General features: G+C 43.6%; 2 protein-coding genes across 3 annotated transcripts in view; both read left to right on the top strand.

Moving 5' to 3' along the window:
* LOC306868203 (interferon-induced GTP-binding protein Mx3-like) overlaps window positions 1-8,607 on the top strand; it is a 46,355-nt gene extending 37,748 nt beyond the window's left edge. Inside the window, exons 12-16 of one of the 2 annotated variants that reach the window (XM_079414283.1) lie at window positions 6,947-7,079; window positions 7,195-7,338; window positions 7,445-7,521; window positions 7,617-7,826; window positions 7,920-8,607. In XM_079414283.1, the coding sequence (XP_079270409.1) occupies window positions 6,947-7,079; window positions 7,195-7,338; window positions 7,445-7,521; window positions 7,617-7,826; window positions 7,920-8,144 (789 nt within the window). In that variant the 3' untranslated portion in view covers window positions 8,145-8,607. The remainder of the gene's footprint in view (window positions 1-6,946; window positions 7,080-7,194; window positions 7,339-7,444; window positions 7,522-7,616; window positions 7,827-7,919) is intronic. The other variant, XM_079414284.1, reaches the window with a different exon arrangement.
* A 635-nt stretch (window positions 8,608-9,242) lies between these two features.
* Window positions 9,243-21,915, top strand: part of LOC306868354 (interferon-induced GTP-binding protein Mx3-like) — a gene marked incomplete at both ends in the record, with an annotated part of 30,057 nt that continues 17,384 nt past the window's right edge. The window contains one exon of the mRNA XM_079414458.1: window positions 9,243-9,514. Within this exon, the coding sequence (XP_079270584.1) occupies window positions 9,243-9,514 (272 nt within the window). The remainder of the gene's footprint in view (window positions 9,515-21,915) is intronic.

Genomic DNA, 21,915 nt, shown 5'->3' with positions numbered 1-21,915 from the left:
TCTCATCTCGTCTCATCGATTGTCTAATACTTGAGAGACTCTCTCTGCACTGCTCTCCAAACTGAAAAATCATGGATTTGATCAACTGGTCTCTCAACGCAATAGACACAGTTTTCTCGATGAGAAGTTTAGGTTCGGGGGAACCTGGTTGTCCCAGCGGAACATTCGCAGCTGGATATACGATGGACGCATGGAAAGGTGGGGGGTCGTGTGTCTGACGGCTCTTTCCGTGGAAGACATTGAAGATATCTACCTATTCGGAACCATGATAACAGGTCTTCTGCTGATTGGATTAGGCTTTGCCCTGGGTTATCGAAAAATTCAGGAAACGGGTACAGCTGTCAAAAGCCTCACAAGGCTGCCCGTCATGATTGAAGCAGTGGGCAGAGCGGTCAGCTCTGAGACTGAGGCTATTAACCGCAATATGGATACTATCACGGAGAAGCTTTCGGATTTGAAAAGAAAAATTTATGGATTTGGAGATCAAAATGGACAAAGAGAGTTGCCGTGAAAATTGGAATACGGCTACTCACCCCAAGACCAAACAATCTTTTAAAATCAAATCAAACGGCTCTCTCATACCAGCACTGCCTCGGACAAGGTCGTTGTTGGAAAACAACCCCGGGAAGAGCACTGCAGTGAGACGCTCTTGCATTCCTCCCCCCTTCCACAGACACCTGTGGATTGTTGACTCTGTCTGGGTCTTGATCAAGGCTGTCTCCATAGCAACGTGCTGTGTCGCTATCACATTCTGCGGACTGAGACAACTTGATTTGAATGACAGCGTGGTGGCTCTCCAGGCCTATAAAAACATACATACACACACACATACACAGACATGCATTCACCTCCCCACCCCCGATCCCTCGCCTTCGCTGCTTTGTACCGCCAGCCTGACAAGCGGGTCCGACCGGCGCCGAGAATGGCTGCAGGACCGGATGGCTGCTTGCCGGAACTGGATTACTCCCCTGTTGCAGTCGTGTGGCTATGTTGTTGATTGACTATGTGCTTTTTGTTGCTGGGGTGTTTTTCCTGTTCTCACACTGTACTCCCATAGGAGCATAGTCTGTGAATTATTTTTTTCTCCCCCCTTTCCTCATGTCAAGCTGTGTCTCTTCCTCATACCTACATTTCACTGCTGGTTATACTCTGTATGATTATGTATGTGACAAATAAAATTACTTACTTACTTACCTTGGAGCTTGTGGAGGCTATAGAGCTGGCGGATGCAGCCCAACACAACAGACGCTGGGGAGCGAGCGCCGCGGTTTCCCCGGAGGGTGGTTCAGGCCGGTGGCTCCCCTCCTTGGGATGAACCAATGCCGACAGAGGCTCCCGCACTGACCTGGCTGGCAGGCTGCATTGTACACCGCGACCTGCCGGTTGGAGCTCCAAAAGTGGACGTGAAGATTAACGGAAAGCCGTTCCGGGCCATCCTGGATTCCGGCAGTGTGGTCAGTCTGGTGCAGTCTCACATTCTCGCTCCCCGCATGGAGTGTAAAACCTTCCTCCCCATAACATGTGTCCACGGGAATAGACAACAAGTTCCCGCTCGCGAAGTGACCATATCTGCCGTGCCCGTGCTGATTGGGAGAGACTGGCCCGGGTTTGACCACCTACAGGCCACGGCCTGCCAGCCCTCGAGGGGACCGCCAGAGAAGATGGCCCACGAAAGGACCTCGTCAGCGCCCCGTTCTTTTGGCCTCGGACAGCAGGAGAGATGGTGAGTCCCCCTCCCAAAATACTAATCTTTTCTATGATGTCTTTCAACAGGTGACGGGAGGGGGCTCATTTAGAAAGGAACAACGAGAGGATGACAGGCTGAAGCATTGCTGGACACAGGTCCGGATCATCGAAGGCAAGGAAGCTCAGCCTGCCCCCCATCCTCTCCCGCATTTCATTGTCCAAAACGGCCAAAGTTGTTCAGAGAAGGGGGGAGGAAAAATTATTGTTGGTGATGCCACGCACGAAGACTGAGGCCGTACTAGAGCTGGCGCACTCACATCCCTTGGCTGGGCACCTCGGAGCCACGAACACCATCCAAAGGATCCACGACCGCTTCCATTGGCTGGGGTTAGAAGCCGAAGTGAAGGGGTTCTGCCAAGCCTGCCCAACCTGCCAAGTGACGTCACCCAGGACGCCTCCCCCCAGTCCGCTGATACCGCTGCCCATCATCGAGGGGCCTTTCGAGCGCATCAGGACGGACCTTGTGGGGCCGTTGCCTAAGTCTGCCCGGGGACATGAACACATCCTGGTGATCGTCGACTATGCCACCTGGTATCCAGAGGCAGTTCCCCTCCAAAAAGCCACCACCAAAGCCATCGCCCAGGAACTCTTCATCCTCTCCAGCCGAGTCAGCATCCCAACGGAGATCCTGACCGATCAGGGTACCCCCTTTATGTCCCAACTAATGGCTGACCTCTGCCGACTGTTGCGGGTGAAGCAGTTGAGGACCACCGTCTACCATCCCCAGACTGACGGACTGGTCGAATGCTTTAATCAGACTCTGAAGCAGATGCTGAGATGGGTGGTTGCGGATGACAAGCATGACTGGGACCTCATGATTCCCTATGTCCTCTTCGAGATCCGCGAAGTTGCCCAGGCCTCTACTGGCTTCACCCCCTTAGAGCTCCTCTTTAGCCGGCAACCCCGCGGCCTCCTGGATGTGGCGAAGGAGGCCTGGGAACAACAGTCAGCAGCCATCGCTCGGTGATCGAGCATGTGAAACAAATTAGGGAAAGGATCGACCAGGTCATGCCGCTAGTCAGGGAACACTTGAGTAAAGCGCAGAAGGCTCAACAGTGCCACTACAACCGGGCAGCCCAACCACGGGAGTTCCAGGCCTGGGATCGAGTCATGGTCCTAGTCCCCAACGCTGCTTGCAAGTTCCTGGCCACCTGGCAAGGGCCCTCCACGGTCCTTGAGAAGATTGGGCCGGTTACTTACCGTATGCGTCAGCCAGGAAGGAGAAGAGCCGAGCAGCTCTACCACATCAACCTTCTGAAGAGGTGGGTTGGGACTAGACACCAGGTCGCAGCCCTTGCCACCTCTGATCCCGTGGTGGTTGACGTCAATCCCCATCTCTCGGCTGCCCAGAAGGGGGAGCTGAAGCACCTGATCGGTCAGTTCTCTGATGTGTCCTCGTCTCTCCCTAGGCAGACCAGCACCCTCCAGGGGTCATCGTCAGACAAGCTATTGAGGAGGAAGTACAAACCCGATTCCAAAAAAGTTGGGACACTGTACAAATTACGAATAAAAAAGGAATGCAATAATTTACAAATCTCATAAACTTATATTTTATTCACAATAGATAACATATCAAATGTTGAAAGTGAGACATTTTGAAATGTCATGCCAAATATTGGCTCATTTTGGATTTCATGAGAGCTACACATTCCAAAAAAGTTGGGACAGGTAACAATAAGAGGCCGGAAAAGTTAAATGTACATATAAGGAATAGCTGGAGGACCAATTTGCAACTTATTAGGTCAATTGGCAACATGATTGGGTATAAAAAGAGCCTCCCAGAGTGGCAGTGTCTCTCAGAAGTCAAGATGGCAAGAGGATCACCAATTCCCCCAATGCTGCGGCAAAAAATAGTGGAGCAATATCAGAAAGGAGTTTCTCCGAGAAAAATTGCAAAGAGTTTGAAGTTATCATCATCTACAGTGCATAATATCATCCAAAGATTCAGAGAATCTGGAACAATCTCTGTGCGTAAGGGTCAAGGCCGGAAAACCATACTGGATGCCCGTGATCTTCGGGCCCTTAGACGGCACTGCATCACATACAGGAATGTTACTGTAATGGAAATCACAACATGGGCTCAGGAATACTTCCAGAAAACATTGTCGGTGAACACAATCCACCGTGCCATTCGCTGTTGCCGGCTAAAACTCTATAGTTCAAAAAAGAAGCCATATCTAAACATGATCTAGAAGCGCAGGCGTTTTCTCTGGGCCAAGGCTTATTTAAAATGGACTGTGGCAAAGTGGAAAACTGTTCTGTGGTCAGACGAATCAAAATTTGAAGTTCTTTTTGGAAAATTGGGACACCATATCATCCGGACTAAAGAGGACAAGGACAACTTAAGTTGTTATCAGCGCTCAGTTCAGAAGCCTGCATCTCTGATGGTATGGGGTTGCATGAGTGCGTGTGGCATGGGCAGCTTACACATCTGGAAAGGCACCATCAATGCTGAAAGGTATATCCAAGTTCTAGAACAACATATGCTCCCATCCAGACATTGCCTCTTTCAGGGAAGACCTTGCATTTTCCAACATGACAATGCCAGACCACATACTGCATCAATTACAACATCATGGCTGCGTAGAAGGAGGATCCGGGTACTGAAATGGCCAGCCTGCAGTCCAGATCTTTCACCCATAGAAAACATTTGGCGCATCATAAAGAGGAAGATGCGACAAAGAAGACCTAAGACAGTTGAGCAACTAGAAGCCTGTATTAGACAAGAATGGGACAACATTCCTATTCCTAAACTTGAGCAACTTGTCTCCTCAGTCCCCAGACGTTTGTAGACTGTTATAAAAAGAAGAGGGGATGCCACACAGTGGTAAACATGGCCTTGTCCCAACTTTTTTGAGATGTGTTGATGCCATGAAATTTTAAATAAACTTATTTTTCCCTTAAAAAGATACATTTTCTCAGTTTAAACATTTGATATGTCATCTATGTTGTATTCTGAATAAAATATTGAAATTTGAAACTTCCACATCATTGCATTCTGTTTTTATTCACAATTTGTACAGTGTCCCAACTTTTTTGGAATCGGGTTTGTACAACAAATGCTGAAGTTAGGGGTGACAGAACCATCATGCAGCCCGTGGTCCAGCCCAATCGTGATGGTCCCGAAACCGGACGGCACCCTCCATTTCTGCAATGACTTCTGTCGAATCAACGAGTTCTCCGAGTTCGACGGATACCCGATGCTTCGGGTGGACGAGCTGTTGGACCGACTGGGAAGGGCCCGGTATATCTCGACTTTGGAGCTCACCAAAGGTTACTGGCAGGTACCCTCTCTGAGAATGCCAAACCTAAGACTGCTTTTTCCACCTCTAGTGGTCACTGGCAGTACCGGCCCTTCCCTTCGGCCTTCAGAGGATATACAGTGGACACCAGCAGCGGAAGAAGCCTTCCAGAGGGTGAAAGGGGCCCTCACTCACCTCGGCGCCAGTCCTCCGAGCACCGGACTTTAGCTGCCCTTCCTGCTGCAGACGGATGCCTTCGACATGGGACTAGGAGGCGTCCTGTCACAGATCCAGGAAGGTGAGGAGCATCCTGTCAATTATATTAGCAGGAAGCTGACCCCGGCCAAGAGAAACTACGCTGCAGTAGAAAAGGAGGCCATGGCCGTCAAATGGGCAGTCCTGGAGCTGCACTACTACCTTCTTGGCCGGAAGTTCACCCTGGTCACTGACCCCTTCAGTGGATGGCTCGCGCTAAGGACACCAATGCCAGGGTGACCCAATGGTTCCTCGCACTCCCGGACTTCCACTTCGTTGAGCGTCACTGGGCTGGAGCCGCGAACGCCAACGCTGACGGTTTCTCTCAGATCTGGGCAGCTTTCACAGGTCTGTCAGGGGTCACTCCCCACCCACCCCCTGACGCTTGTGTGGGGGGGGGGGGGGGGGTGACGAGCGTCCCGAAGCTTCATCAGCATCGCCCTGGAAACAAGCGAGGAACACTTGCCCGTCTGCAGCTTATTACGCGACGGCTACATAAGCCATGCAAGCCCTACACAAGGGGAGACCAAGCATTAACTCACCCTCTCATTTTTCCCAGAGACAGCAGCGTGTGACCGAACAGCCCCACTCCGGGGCATTTATCAAGCAATCCTTGTTGTGTGATCCCTCACCCTGTGACAATACGATTAAAAAATACATCAGTAGTGCTATATAGAGTTGTCACAATATTGTAATTTGGTCTAAATTTTTGATCATTACATTCAATATAGAAATATATAAAAATAGTCATTATAGTTTTGAATGTATATAATCATTTCTTTACTTTCATGCTAAACCCTTTTAGCCTTAATTTTTAAAGATAACTGAATGAATGCACCACCGAAATTTCATTTGAACCAAAGTTATAAATTCAGTGACAATCTAAGAAAAAGCTTATTGCAATGTGCACACATATTTTTCTTAGAAATTATGCTTACAGTATACACATAGAAGAACAAGACACATAACAATAAAATGTAGGAATAAGAATAATACAAATTATGAAGACTGGTTAAGTTAAAATACAAATATTCGATTATGTAAATATGTAAAGATTATTAATTATTTATTTATGAATTATATAATTATTAATTATTATAAATTTATTTAATATGGAAAGATTATGTAAATATTTATAGTCTTATGGATAATAAAATGGATATAAGTGAATTTTACTGATCTATAATAGAGAAGATTGCTCATGGTGAAGATTGCTCATGATGCTATATGGATAAATAGCAATATGGCCACTCAAACACTCCCGGTGGCCTCACCATCTAATGGCAGTTTAGAACGCAATGAGCAACGTAGTCTTTATATACTGTAGATCAATGGTGAATTTGCTGAATATTGCCCAAAACTGTTGGGGTGTTTCACTGAGGGGGGTTTTGGGAGTCATTTAACTCTTCAATAGGGAGATGACCTGTGGAAGGAAGCCAAGCATATGTGAGAATATTAAGTCTCAGGCTTTATGGTGCAACTGTTTGGAAAATATTATGGTACCATGTATATTTTGAAGCTTGGATACTGTAAAGCTACCATAGTATCAGCAGGCTATACCATCCAACTTTACTATGCTATGGTTTTTAGCTTTATGGTACTGTCTACAGTTTCTTTTCAACTATCCTGATAGTCTATGGTTTTGCTATTTGATGGTAACATATAACAGGATCATAAAACAAATTTCATTTTTTTCCTCACAGACCTTAAAAAGATTCAATGATCAAATCAACTCCTTATCATCAGGAGAGCTGATCCTTGAGGAAAATTTGTTTGCACAGCTGCGTGCTGAATTCAAGAATTGGAATGATCATCTTAACCGTACAAAGATACCCTGTGAGTATATTTTCAATTTGAAGAAACATAAGTGTGATTTCACTGTTGTTTCGCTTTTATAATATTTCATTAGAACTACAATAAATCATAAGAAATCATCTGGTTTCCAAACAAGTTTCTAATTCAAAAGCGGTGAGCCATGAAAACAGAGGGCGGGAACTGCCCGGCTTCAGCAACTACAAAGTGTTTGAGACTATCCTGCAGGAACATGTAGCCAAACTTAAAGAGCCAGCCAATAATTTACTCAGCAGCATGAAAGGTACATCACACAACTTTGTGTTTCAAGATGTTCTGGTTCTGAATGACTTTAATCATTTTAACACATGTGGCTGTTTGTCTTCTTGATATATGCATTTCTCCCGAAGACATCACCATCAAAGGTTTACTTGATGTGGTCAATCATTGTTTCCGGAACTACCCTGTCCTTAAAGACATAACTGAGGTATAACTTTCTCATAATTAATAGCAAATATTGCCCATTTTAATACAGTTTGATCAAGTTTTCTTTCCTCCGTCCTTCTTCACTTGTCTCTATAGAGTAAAATCAACAACATTCTGTCAAGTCAGCAAGAGAAGGCAGAGCAGAGGATCTCAGAGCAGTTTGAAATGGAAAACTTGATCTACACTCAAGATCCCATCTTCCTGAAGATCTTGAGTGAGATTGCCAATGAGAAGTTCTCAGAAGAACAGTTACCCATGTTTGACAAAAAGAGCAAGTACAGTCATATGCTGGAGGCGCATTATGAGGTAGAGATGCCTAGGTTTCAGTAACTCATTTGCAATGCAGTGTTTTGTGGCGTGTGGAAGTAACTTAACTCATATCTCATTGTTTTCTTTCAGATTGTAGTGCAGAGGATGGCTGACCAACTGCCCATGATGATCTCCCTTTTCATTCTGAAGCAAACTGCTCAGCTCCTGTCTACTGACATTTTAAGTTTATTGGACGGGGCAAATGTGAGTGAGCTCCTCTTTGAGGACTCTGATGTCAGCAAAAGACGCAAAGACCTACGAACTCGCTTGGATCGTTTGACTGCTTCTCAGACAGCACTTAATGAATTTATTTGAGGGATCTGTTGACTAGAGGATATTATATGATACTACATTATATCTGCCATAATAATATTATGTTTTAATGTATCTGACAACTGTTCTATGGAGGTTTGCTAGATTTGACAAAAAAAAATTGATTCTTTGTTGATATATTGCTAGATTTTACATTTCTGAAACTTCCCTGTAACCATTACAAAATTATTAATAACTTTTAGCCTTGAAATTGAATTAACCTGCATCTTATGCTATTTGATTGTTTCCATGTTGCTCACCAATGCTGTACTTTGTATCCAAGCCAGATCTAGAGGGAAGATACCTACGGTTTGTTTTCTAAAATCACTAAAAGCTTCAGTGCTTCAACTATAGTGTGTGATTTGTTAAAACATTAAATAACATTTTCCTTAATGATTTACCTGCTTGTTTAATTTTTGTCAGAATAATAAATGTAAAGCCATTTTAAACAAACTGTGTACAATACACTTGCTGCATTCCAGTGATTATTTTTTCCCATGGGGAGGAGGGCTCCTGGAAAGGACCTTGACAGCAGTGGCATATTAGTTACCTCGAGTTGCTGGCAATACTGCATTCAGTTTTGGTGGGAGCTCAATCATGCAGCAGACATGCTCTCACAACTGCACATTGGAAGAATGGAGACTCCATCTCCAGATGGTCAAGGCAAGCTGATATGTAGTCGATTCGGGGGCACCCAGGTAGACTGGTTTAATAAACGCAAGTTCTTCCACTGCCTACTCTTCTACACTATAAAAAAAAAAAAAAAGTTGCGCCAACTTAAAATTTTAAGTCAACCAGCTTCAGCAGATTTTTTTTTACAGTGTACTCCCAGACCAAGAGGACCCTCGGCATGGATACACTGCCACACAGCTGGCCCTGGGGCCTACACAAGTATGCATTTCTCCCAGTGATCTTCCTTGCATAGAGCCTGTGCAAGATTAGCGATGACGAGGATCAGGTATTGATGGTTGCGCCCTACTGGGCCACCAGAGAGAGATCTCTGACTTGCGGCAAGATGGCACCATTGTGCCATTTTTAAATATAGTTTTAGATTTAGCCTGGGGTGGTTCTGAACAATTTATTTATGACAACAAATTGTTTATGGAGATTGGAAATGTTGTGCTGAGTGGGGATTACATTGGATCGACTGTCACCTGTTTGGAGTTTCCATCGTTCCAATGGGACATTCCTGATTACCTGCTGCGGCGACCTGGTGCTACTCTTTGGAGGAAACGTCGTAGACGCCGTGGCAAGCGGAGCGGTGCCATTAGATTGAAAGCTGAAATGGGCTATCGCAGCCGTCGATTGGTGTGGCACATTCAGGAGGTCTCCTGCCGATGGATTCGTCCTCTTGCTTTTGAGGATGCCGACAGGCACGTACAGTACTCTTTTTCCCGGTTTCGACAAAATGGAGTTAACACTCTATTTCTCCGTTCTTTAAACCAGGGAAGTGAATCGGCTGATACATCAACGCTTCTCAGGATGTCTTCTCATCAGTATGCTGGATGAGGTAGTGATCAGTCCAATGTTGCACAAGTGACAGGTGCTGGTCACAGTTTTTAAGTTGGTGAGGGGGAGGGCTCATAGTGTCAGAGTTCAGTGTTGCATTGGGTAAAAGAGGGGAGGGGGGCAAGGACGGGAGGGAGTTCAGCTTCCTGACAGCCTGATGTATGAAGCTGTCCTTCAGTCTGCTGGTCCAAAACTAAAAACAAGCCTATCGCAAGACATCTGGTAGGGGGGGCACCTGGGGTGGCCAGCCAAATTTCAGGGGGGGGCCGGTGCCACCCATGGTCACCACGTAGACACGCCCCTGTCTGTGATGTGCACACCCAGGAACTTGGTGCTGCTCACTCTCTCCACAGTCGCACCGTTGATGGTCAGAGGGGCATGCTGAGTGTGTACTCTCCTGAAGTCAACAACAATCTCCTTCGTCTTCTCCACATTCAGAGAGAGATTGTTGTCACTGCACCACCCGGCCAGGTGGCTCACCTCGCTCCTGTAGTTTGTCTCATCTCTGTTGCTAATGAGACCCACCACAGTTGTGTCATCCACAAACTTAATGAACAGGTTGGAGTTGTGTGACTGTGTGCAGCCGTGGGTCAGCAGAGTGAAGAGGAGGGGGCTCAGCACACATCCTTGGGGGGCCCCAGTGTTCAGTGTGATGGTGCTGGATGTGTTACTGCCAACCCGTACTGCTTGAGGTCTCCCGGTCAGGAAGTCCAACAGCCAGTTGCACAGAGAGCTGTTGAGCCCCAGCTGGACCAGTTTGTGAGTGAGCTGTTGAGGGATGATTGTATTGAATGCTGAACTGAAGTCTATGAACAGCATCCTGACATATGAGTCTTTTTTGTCCAGATGTGTGAGGGCTGGGTGGAGGGCAGTGGCGATGGCATCATCGGTCGAGCGGTTGGACCTATATGCAAACTGGAAGGGGTCCAGGGAGGGGGGAGGACAGACTTGATGTGGTGCATGACTAGCCGTTCGAAGCACTTCATGAGTATAGGAGTGAGTGCTATTGGACGGTAGTCATTGAAACAGGATGGAGATAATTTCTTCGGGACTGGAATGATGGTGCTAGCTTTGAAGCATGTGGGGACAACGGCCTGATTTAGCGAGATGTTGAAGATGTCTGTGAAGACATCAGTGAGTTCCACTGCACAGTCTCTCAGTACATGCCCAGGAATGTTGTCAGGACCTGGAGCTTTGCGTGCGTTGATCCTGCTGAGGGATCTCCTCACACTGTCTGGGGACATCACCTGGTCGCCGGGAGGAGGTGGAGTCTTCTGTGCAGTGGTGCTGTTTTATGCCTCAAAGCGAGCAAAGAAGGTATGCAGCACACCAACAAAATGAACATTCTTTTTATGATGGAAACTTGGATCAAAGACTGTTACTTAAGCCCGTTTTTAACGTCCCCGCGGATTGCTCCTTTTTTAATACCCCGAGGACATCTGGTCGCGGAGGGGGCATAGCCACAGATTTTAAAGAAATCTTTAAAGGCAGAATTATTGCATCGGAGGCGTACAACAGCTTCGAGCTTCAAATGTTTCAATTGGAAGTAGCCGCTGACTCTGTAATGTTCGCGATAATATATAAGCCTCCGCAGCCTAACAGTGCTTTTTTAAAGGAGTTTGCCGAGTTTCTGGGTGGTGCTGTTACAAAGTTCGAAAAGATCTTACTATTGGGTGATTTTAATATCCACATCTGTTGCCCAAATAAGATGCTTCCCAGGGACTTCTGTAATTTTATGGATGCATTACATTTTATAGAATGGGTACATGAACCGACATATACTCACGGTCATACCTTGGATTTGGTCTTCACTCACGTTTTTTCTACAGGCCTATCAGACATTCTAATTAGTGACACAGGTTTCTCAGACCAATCCAAAACAAAATCCAACAAAATCCATTTGTTTTAACACTTCAATTCCTTGGCGACCTGTCAGCACGGCTATGCAAACCTGTCGGATTCACCATTTCACAGCCGATGTAATGGAGGAGTTTGCTTCAGCGTATACATTTCATCCTGTGGATTTTACGGATGCATCGCCTTGGAATTCAAACGTTGATGAGTATCTCTATTCTTTTAATGATAAGTGTTTGAATATTTTGAAATGTGTTGCACCAATGAAGGCAAAGTGCATCAATAAAAAATCTGAACCATGGTTTAATGACTCAATTTGTTCGCTTCGATATGAACGAAAATGGATTAAGGATAAACTGCAGATTTCCTATGATCTTTTAGGGGACTCTCTCTCTAATTTCCAGAAAGCTGTGAAGTCAGCAAAATCTAACTATTTGTCTGAAATTATTAATAACAACTCCTATTGCCCAAGAACTATTTTCTCCACAATCGATCATGTTCTTAACCTAACAGTAGATGTTTTTATTGATGTGTCTGAAACACTGTGTGAAAACTTTTTGACATTTTTTTGAGGAGAAGGCAGATAGGTTGATAGGCAGATAACCTCAAGTTTTGCAATCTGTCTCTGATATCGTCGAGAGACCATCGAGCTCTGCAACGTGGTCTAATTTTCAACCTGTTACTATTTCTGCCTGTAAAGATGTCATAGAGCATTTGAGACCCACTGTGTGTCCTTCTGATGTTATGCCAGCTCGCTTTTTAAAGCAGGTTGTACACATTGTTGGTTCTGATGTGTTAAATTTTGTTAATCTGAGTCTTACCCCTTTTCCATCAAGGCAGTTCCAGTGCTGGTTCGGAGCCAGAGCCTAGTTTCAAACCGGTTCTTTCTTTTTCGACACCCAAAGCACCAGCTTCGAACCAGGAAAAGCGGTTCGTAAGTAGCACCAAAACATTGCTGGGCTAGAAAGAAGAACCGCTTGTGTCAGGGGCTGGGGGCGGGGTTACCGTGACCAACAAGATGAACAGAAACTTGGACCGCCATAGCTTTTCCAGTATTGTTTGGAATGTATGAGCAACACTCATTTGCAACAACTTTACATGTAAGTTTAAATATGAGTTTTATTTGTCATTTTCAGAAGATTTGTCACATCTGGAAAACTGGAAACGCACATCTACTTTGGAATTGTTCACCCCGTTTCCTTCAATGCACCAGGAGGAATTCCCGTTGAATTTCACATTAAGAGCAAATAGATGGCTGATTCAATACTGTTGTATGCAGGCAAATGCCAGGAATTATGAGGGTGAGAACAATTTCTGTAGTGACATACACTGCTTGTGAATAGGCAAGGCAAGTTTATTTATATAGCACATTTCATACACAGTGGTAATTCAAAGTGCTTTACATAAAAGAAAGTGAAATAGACATTACAATAGACATTAAAAATCAATAAAAACATGGAAATAAAAATAATAAAAACAAGGAATTTTAAAATGATATAGAAATTGATTTAAAATAAATTTAAAGAAAATGATTATACTTAAAATTCATTGCAGTCAGTTCGGACATATAGCACAGTGCTCATTCAACAAATGCACAGTTAAACAAATGAGTTTTGAGTCTTGATTTAAATGTGGCTAATGTTTTAGCACATCTGATCTCTTCTAGAAGCTGTTTCCAACTGCGGGCCGCATAATAGCTAAAAGCAGACTCCCCTTGTTTTGTGTGAACCCTTGGTATTTCTAACTGACTCGATCCTAATGATCTGAGTGGTCTGTTCGGTATATATTCATTGAGCATATCAGCAATATATTTAGGTCCTGGGCCATTGAGTGACTTCTAAACAAGTAAAAGTACTTCGAAATCAATCCTTAATGTAACTGGAAGCCAGTGTAAGGACCTGAGGACTGGTGTGATATGCTCAGATTTTCTGGTTCTAGTCAGAATCCTGGCAGCAGCATTCTGGATGAGCTGCAGTTGTCTAATGGTCTTCTTGGGAAGGCCGGTGAGGAGACCATTACAGTAATCCACCCTGCTGGGGATAAAGGCATGAACAAGTTTCTCCAAATCTTGACTGGAAACAAAACATCTAATTCTTGCAATGTTTTTGAGATGATAGTATGCTGATTTAGTTACTGCTTTGACATGACTACTGAAACTAAGGTCTGTCTCCAGAATCACCTCAAGATTTCTGACTTTTAGTTGTTTGACCCCTAGAGTCAAGGTATGCATTCACCTTGAGAACTTCATCTTTGTTTCCAAATGCAATGACTTCAGTTTTCTCCTTGTTTAACTGAAGAAAGTTCTGGCACATCCAACTGTTAATTTCATCAATACATTGGCAGAGGGAGTCAATGGGGCTGTAGTCATTTGGATATAAGGCTAGGTAAATCTGGGTATCATCAGCATAGCTGTGATAGGCAATTTGGTTCTTCCTCATTATCTGACTTAATGGGAGCATATACAGGCTAAACAAGAGCGGTGCAAGAATTGAGCCTTGTGGGACTCCACATGTCATGGCCGTCCACTTAGACTTATGCTCTCCTATACTCGTATAATAACCTCTCCCTTCTAAGTATGATCTGAACCATTTGAGTGCCATCCCAGAAAGCCCGACCCAGTTTTCCAGTCTTTCTAGAAGTATGTTATTATCGACAGTGTCAAACGCAGCACTAAGATCTAGTAGTAACAGCACTGATATTTTTCCAGAATCAGAATTGAAGCGAATATCATTTATTACCTTTATGAGTGCTGTCTCTGTGCTGTGATGTGCTCGGAAACCAGATTGAAAATTGTCCAGGTATCCATTTGAGTTTAAGTAGTTGTTCAGCTGATTAAAAACTACCTTTTCAATCTTACCTATGAAAGGAAGATTTGATATGGGTCTATAGTTGCTCAACATGGTGTTATCAAGATTGCACTTTTTCAGAAAGGGCTTAACAACTGCAGTTTTAAGGGAGTTTGGAAAAGTCCCATATAGAAGTGAGGCGTTCACTACTTCTAAGAGATCAACTTCTAAACAGCTAAGCTAATTTTTGACAAAGGATGTGGGAAGTGTGTCAAGATAGCAGGTTGAAGATTTAAGGTGCTGTACTATTTCTTCCAAAATTCTGTTATCAATATAAAAACGCACATAGTCACTACTTTTGGAAATTGCGGTTGAATCTGTGGGACCTCTGCATAACTTGAGGATGTGCCAATCTCCTTTCTGATATTATTGATCTTCTCAGAAAAGAAGGAAGCAAACTCATTGCATTTGCTGTCGGAGAGCATTTCACTGGGAATCTGACTTGGGGGGGGGGGGGGGGATTGTCAGTCTCTCAATAGTCGCAAAAAGAGTGTGAGTGTTGTTTAAGTTACTGTTTATTAGGTTTGAAAAGAAAGTCTGTCTAGCTGTGGCTGGTTCCACATTGAAAGCATGAAGGCTGTCTTTATAGATGCTATAGTGAATTTCGAGCTTCGTCTTCCGCCACATCCGCTCAGCTTTTCTGCATTGTCTTTTCATGCTCTGAACTGCTGTTGATTTTCTCCAAACTGATTTTTGTCTGCCAGTCTCCTTGCTGGCGTTTATCGGAGCAATATCATCAATAACATTCTTAACTTTTGAGTTAAATGACTCCAGGAGAAGATCAACAGGGTCTGCAGAAATGCTTGGTGTTAATGATATTGCCTTCATAAATAGCGCACTAGTGTTCACGTTAATGCATCTCTTTCTGATAGAGACAGATCTAGATTCAGTGGTGACTGAGATCAATATATCAAAGAAAATACAGAAGTGATCAGATAGTGCTACATCCTTAATTACAATAGATGAGATGTTTAGACCTCTACTGATGAGTAAATCTAGAGTGTGTCCACGATTGTGTGTGGGTCCGTGCACATGCTGACTCAGGTCAAAAGTGTTTAAAACAGTTATAATTTATTTTGTAGTTTTGATTTCTGCATTATCTATGTGAATATTAAAATCCCCTGCAATAGCAAAACATTCAAACTCTGAGGAAATCATTGATAACAGTTCAGTGAACTCATCAACAAAGGCTGGAGAATATTTTGGAGGCCTGTAAATAATAATAAACAGGGTGCGTGGAGCACCTTTCAGCACAATACCTAGGTATTCAAAAGACAAATACTGACCAAATGACATTTGCTTGCACTGATAAACATCTTTAAACCGAGCAGCTACACCTCCACCTCTCCTAACAGTCCCGCAGACACTTATAAAATTAAAGTTAGGAGGGGCTGTTTCATTAAGGACTGTTGCACTGCAGCTGTCTTCTAAGCATGTTTCATTTAGAAACATAAAATCCAGGCTGTTTGTGGTTATTAAATCGTTGATCAGAAATGATTTATTTTTAAGTGAGTGAATGTTTAAAAATGCTAACTTGATGGAATTACATTTTGTCTCTACAGCAATCTTAGATTGATGCATTATAGGCCGCAGGTTAGATGGGTCAGCCGTACGGCTTGAGAAGGCCTTAGACTTTCTATCACGTGATAAAACAGAAATAGAGGAGGCTACGGGCACACTGGGTTCCCGCTTTTTCTGTAAACATTTGTGAATGTTGTGGCTAATATAGCGGGGCCCCGACACATATCACTGAGAGCTGTTATCAGTTGTTTTTGGTTCACCTACACCAGATGGAGAGGGGTTTGGGCCCTGGCGTTGTGGCAGCGGCCGGAGAGCTCTCGCAGGAGGAGGAGGGTGAGCTGGGCCTGCAGTCTTTGGTGGTTGTGGGGCCGCCGTTTTTTAGTTGATATCTGGGGGCTTGCAGCGAAAGAGTGGGAGAGTTTGGTCCCAACATACACCAGTTCCTCCATTTTCTGTGAGAAGCTTAGAAGTGGAGATGCTGGAGAGAGGGAAAGTGGTGTCTGATGAGCAGGGCTCTGGTGTTTCCGGTGGCTGTGAGATGTTGTCCTGGCTTCCCTGGCAACTTTCTGTTTTCCAGAAAGTTGTCCTTGGGTGCTGAGTCTTGGAGCTGTTGTAATACGTCACAGTCTGCATGTGATGAGCTCTGTGGGCAGGGCTCAGCTGGGATGTCCATGAGCAGTGCTTGTTGTGGCTGCGTAGTGTTGTCAGTGTCCTTGTGGGATGTGTCAACCACATGTTGACTCAAAAGCTGACATGAAGTCCTGTGGTCACTCATATTCTGTTCAGGTGTGTGTGTGCCATTCAGGCCGAGTAGATTGGCACACACCGCTGAAGGATGACGGAGGGAGAAATAGATATTGTCCTTTAGCACTCTTGCACCGAGTCTGTTTGGGTGGAGGCCATCCAGTTTAAACAGTTTTCTGTGGCCCCAGAAAAGATTGAAGTTGTCGATGAAGTTGACTCCTTTTATACTGCAGGTTCTTTGTAGCCATGTATTTAGCCCAAGCAACCGTGAAAACATGTTAGTTCCCCTTGCTGGGAGTGGTCCACTGATGAACGGCTGAACTTCAAGGCTTTGAAGAGTTTCAAAGAGTTCACTGAAATCCTTAAGGAGTTCTGACTGCTCCTTCCAAATATCATTCTTCCCCCACATGGATGATGACTCGATTTGCAGTCTTGTGCTTCATCAGAATGTTCCGAAGTTCTTTGTTCACATCAGAGACGGTTGCTTGAGGAAAGCAGTATGTAGTTGTAGTCCTGCTACTGATGTTTCTGATAATAGCTTCACTCACTATCAGAGTCCTGGGCTCGGCTGCGCTCTGAGCTGAAAGCCGCTGTCTGCTCGACCTTGAGTGCCTGTTAGTAGCGATGTTAGCTCGATCCGTGTTTAGTCACATTTGCGGATTCCTCACCCACATTCATTAATGCTTCAAATCTGTTCTCAAGATGTATAGGGGGTGGTAGGATACCAGTGTTTACAAGTCTTGTCATAGCCGTATCTGGGGTAGAGGATGCTACGGCGGCAATACGAGATACTCGTGATAATCTGATGTCTCGATTGCCTTTGGGTCTCGCTCCCTGTTTGTGCCATCGATTTATCTGTTTCGGCTTTTTCCTCTACACTTTGTATAAACTGTTGAGATTCACAGGACTCACCGGCTGTATGCTGAGGGGGTCCGTGATGACCATCTGCTGTGTGTTCCGCCTGTTTTGGAAGTCCAGCAAGTAACTTTGTTTCAAGAACCACAATCCTTTTGTAGAAGTCTGTGGCAGTTTCTGCAGCAGATAGATTCCACGAGAGGCATTTTATCTCGTCTGTTTGAATGTAGACAGCTATGTTTTTCCATCTCTGGAATGTAAACTGCTGGGAAAGTCTTAATTTTCCCCAAAAAATGTGTTGTCTGAGCACTGTGCTAATCTGCTGAAGTTAAAAACTTAGAGAGATCTGAGAAAAGTGCAAAAATAGGGAGCAAAGCCCAGAGCAAGAGCAAGAGCGTCCGAACAGTAGCAAAGCCGGAAGCGAAATAGCAATCTGCTTTCCCATGAATAATCAACTACCTTAAACACATCTGTAAGGATTTGACATTATCAGTGTTTCTGTAATTGTGCACTTTGCTCCAGCTTCACCTTGTGGTTTGGTACAATTGGAATACCCCAAAATCATCATGAAAACATACTCTTTTCCACCCCTAATTGCCTGTGTTTTGGCCATTTCCAACTTCATCAGTTTCGGCCATTTGTCATCTTTAGCATCTCTTTGCTGTCTCCGCAATAGAGCATGGTAAACTGTAAACAAATTGTCTGGCAGGGTTGCTATTTTGATACCAGAACCATCAATTGGGGTGCACCACTCAATGACCACACATGTTCAATGATGTGTCCATTACCAAATCAGTTAATATGCTGCCAATTTTACCCATGTTACTTTGCTCCGTAATGGAGATCAAATCAGACAGTGGCAATGGATGTGCATACAAAGGCCATGATGTAGATGATTGAGGGAAAGCTTGACATACCCAACAATTGGAAATATTAAGCACCTTAGCATATGTATGAGCTAGAGTTAATGCCGAATTAAGATCACTGTGAGGTTCCAACCATGGATGAAACCATGGATCTGAATTATGAATCAGCATTGAAACCAACACGGCAAAGAACAACATCATGTTCATGTTAGTTTGGCTCATACCCTTCAGTGTGATGGTTAAAAAGGATCCATTGGCCTGATTTTAAACTGGATTCAGAGGAAAATCTTGTATGACCGCTATGTGGCTTAAACTTCAAAATCCCTGTACATATGTTGATTTAACTGTATGCACTCAGTATTTGTTTTGGCCCTCAGAGTCTAGCTTGGTCGATTTTCAGGGTGACGAATCCATGAACAATCATGTGAAACCCATGGCTAATATAGCTCTGTCAAGTGACAACACTTGCAACTGTTCAAGCTGCGACTCTTGAAGCTCAGAATGTCTCTGCTCGCAGAATGAAGACACTCAACTGAAATTCACAAACTCTTGCCAGTCCGTCCTTCCGGCAGAATCTTGAGGCTGGGAATGCAGCGACGTTCCAGCTATTCTGTCTGCTGGTGGTTGTCACCAAGGAGAGTCCTCTGTATGTTAAGGCCTAAATCTTTCAGCAAATTTCTTGAAAACCACCCACATAAATCTGCGAAAATATAAAAACAAGAGGGAGGAAAACGAGAGAGCTTCATGGCCATAAAAACAACTTTGTTTAAACAATTTTGTTAGGAAATATTTTTTGACTCCCGTAAAATTATCTGGCGACTAGACTGCAGTTGGTGTAAGCTACCCATTAGCCCCCACCCACCATATCTTCATCATGAGGGTGGCCCCCAAGTCACTAAAAGACAAGGTTCTTCCTCATGACTCCATCCTACAACATTTCACCAGGTTGGTTAAGATTTGGGAGTATGAGCTAATTTACAGTGACTAATGTGTCCATCTACTTTTACCTAGCAACTTTACAGCTGAAGGGGTAACTAAGACCACATAAGGACCACCAGATTGTGTTAAAACGTGAACCCATTTGAAAGACGCCTAAGTGTCTGACACTGTGCAGATACATTATGTGGCCAAATAAGGAATCGAGGCTTTTGGAGCTACGATGCGCTTTTGATATCTCCAAATTGTCGTTTGCAACCATTTTCAATCCATTCCCATTTCTCCTCTCAGGAGCATTGATCCTGCATCTCTGCTACGTCTTTTGAGCTGTGAGTAGTGCGTCACACGCAGATGACATGTTTGAGCAGTAGGAGTTTCTGCCGTTCTTGCGGCGGCAACCGCAGCGGCCTGGTCACCAAAGTTTTTTTCCTTTAACCTCACTAGAATCTCCCTTCAGGTGGGCTTTCACCTTCAGCACTGCAACTTGTTTCGGGAGCTGTAGAGCCCTCAGAATGTCCTCCACCTCTCGACCATTCTTAATGGGCGTTCCTGCAGACGTGAGGAAACCTCTCTGCTGCCAACCTGCTCCGAAGTCATGCACAATGCCAAAGGAAGTACTCCTGGGCCCATTTAGTAATGTCAATGACAGAATAATTCCGATGAGTGATGCAGTGTCATCTGAGGGCCCGAAGACCACGGGCATCCAACAAAGGTCTTCGGCCTTGTCCCTTATACACAGAGGTTTCTCAAATTTTGATGTTATGCACTGCAGATGATGAGATTTGCAAGACCTTTGTAATTTGACATTGAGGAACATTGTTTTTAAAGTCTTTACTTTCACAGACTGGAGAGCCTCTGCCCCTCTAAGACATCCCTTTTTATAGCTAATCATATTACAGACCTGATGTCAATTAACTTAAATAGTTGCTAGATGTTCTCCCAGCTGAACTTTTAAAAATTATTCTTTTTCAGACCTTTGCTGCCCCAGTGCCAACTTTTTGAGACCTATAGCAGGCATCAATTTTGAAACAAGCTCATTTGGTGGATGTGTAACATTTGTTTAAACATTTATGTTCTATTGTGAATAAAATATTGGCTCATGTGATTTGGAAGTCTTTATAGTTTTTATTTTATTCAAATAAAAAAACATCCCAACATTTCTGGAATTCGGGTTGTATTATAATGTAGCTTTGTGAGATTGTGATGAACTAAAATGAGTGACAGCTTTTTAATGATTATAAAGGAACGATCTTTAAGACATAACCATGAACCCCAAAAGTATTATGGTTAGGCCTATATAAATAATACTAAGGTTAGATCACCCTCACCAATTTTAGAAGAAACCTCATTGATTTGATTCTGGAGCCAGGTCTGTAATTATTTAACACAAAATGCTGAATGTAGCTCGACTTTCCCTAGTGTGACAAGTCTACCTGTGAGGGCATCATTGCATTTGTAAAACAAGTACTAATTCTTCATCAATAAATATGTACATCAGGCAGATCCTTCCTTGTTCCTGACACAAAGACAAATTGCTTGTGAGTGTACTTGGCAATAAAGCTCTTTCTGATTCAGATTTTTATTTTTTTGGCTCTAGAACGATACCGCTCTGATTCAATTTCTACCACAACTTTACTTTGATCTTTTTTTTTTTTTTTTTTCAAATTAATTGAAAATAGCATTGTGTAACGAGACTTCGTGACATTATGAAAGACTAGTCTCAGATGCAATATCCAATGAATTCCAAAATGTGAACCAACGAAATCTGCGCACAAAATCTGAACTGAAACTAAAAAAAAATCAGACTAACATTTTCTTTATTTGCCAGAAATTATAAATAAGTTTGTTGTGCCTGCTTGTAGGGCTGCACAATTTGGCTATACATTTTGTTTTTATATAGGCTACATCAATATGACTATTAATAATTCTGATTATAGATATTACTAAATGTCTGCAATGTCCGTTTCATACATACTGGTAGCCGGAGGGTGGCCTCGCACAGTAAATCTGTAAATGAAACCTATAGAAGTCAATGACATTTCAGGTAATCCCTAATATGGACAAAGGTACGCTGTAGCTGAATGAAACCCAGATAGGAAGTTTTAACTGATGAAACACAAAGACAATAAACATAAGATTGTAACTAAAGGGTTTATCACTGTTATATTCAATATCTCTGTTATTAATGGTTTATTCTCTGTTATTAGCCATGCCGGATATTTTTATATGAATATAGTATGTTATGCAACTATAAGCCTTTATCACTGTATAGAATATTATATAATGACTTTGCTTTATTCTTTGATATGAAACCACTTCAGATCACAAAAGGAAGTCATTTCAAACACTCAACTGATGTTATGAAATTAATTTGGAGCAAAAACATGTAATTAAATGTTTTTAAAGAACTGTATAGTCCTCCTGGTTGTCATACTGCACAGACACAATGTGTATGACATCAAAGTACAGCGATAGCGATTTGAAATCTTGCAGAACTGTCTGCTCTCTATAGCTTTCGTGGTATTTTAATGTCATACACTGATCCGTCTGTGCAGTGCCACCTCCAGCCAGGCACACCTAGAAATTCAACTGACAATCTTGTCTGCGGGGCCCTCCCCTTAAGGTAGTGCCGGCCTGTTTGTT

Source organism: Barbus barbus (genome assembly GCF_936440315.1).
Source record: "Barbus barbus genome assembly, chromosome: 50".
Classification (NCBI taxonomy): Eukaryota; Metazoa; Chordata; class Actinopteri; order Cypriniformes; family Cyprinidae; genus Barbus; species Barbus barbus.
The sequence above is the reverse complement of the archived record's forward strand: the minus strand, read 5'-3'. Positions and strand labels throughout refer to the sequence as shown.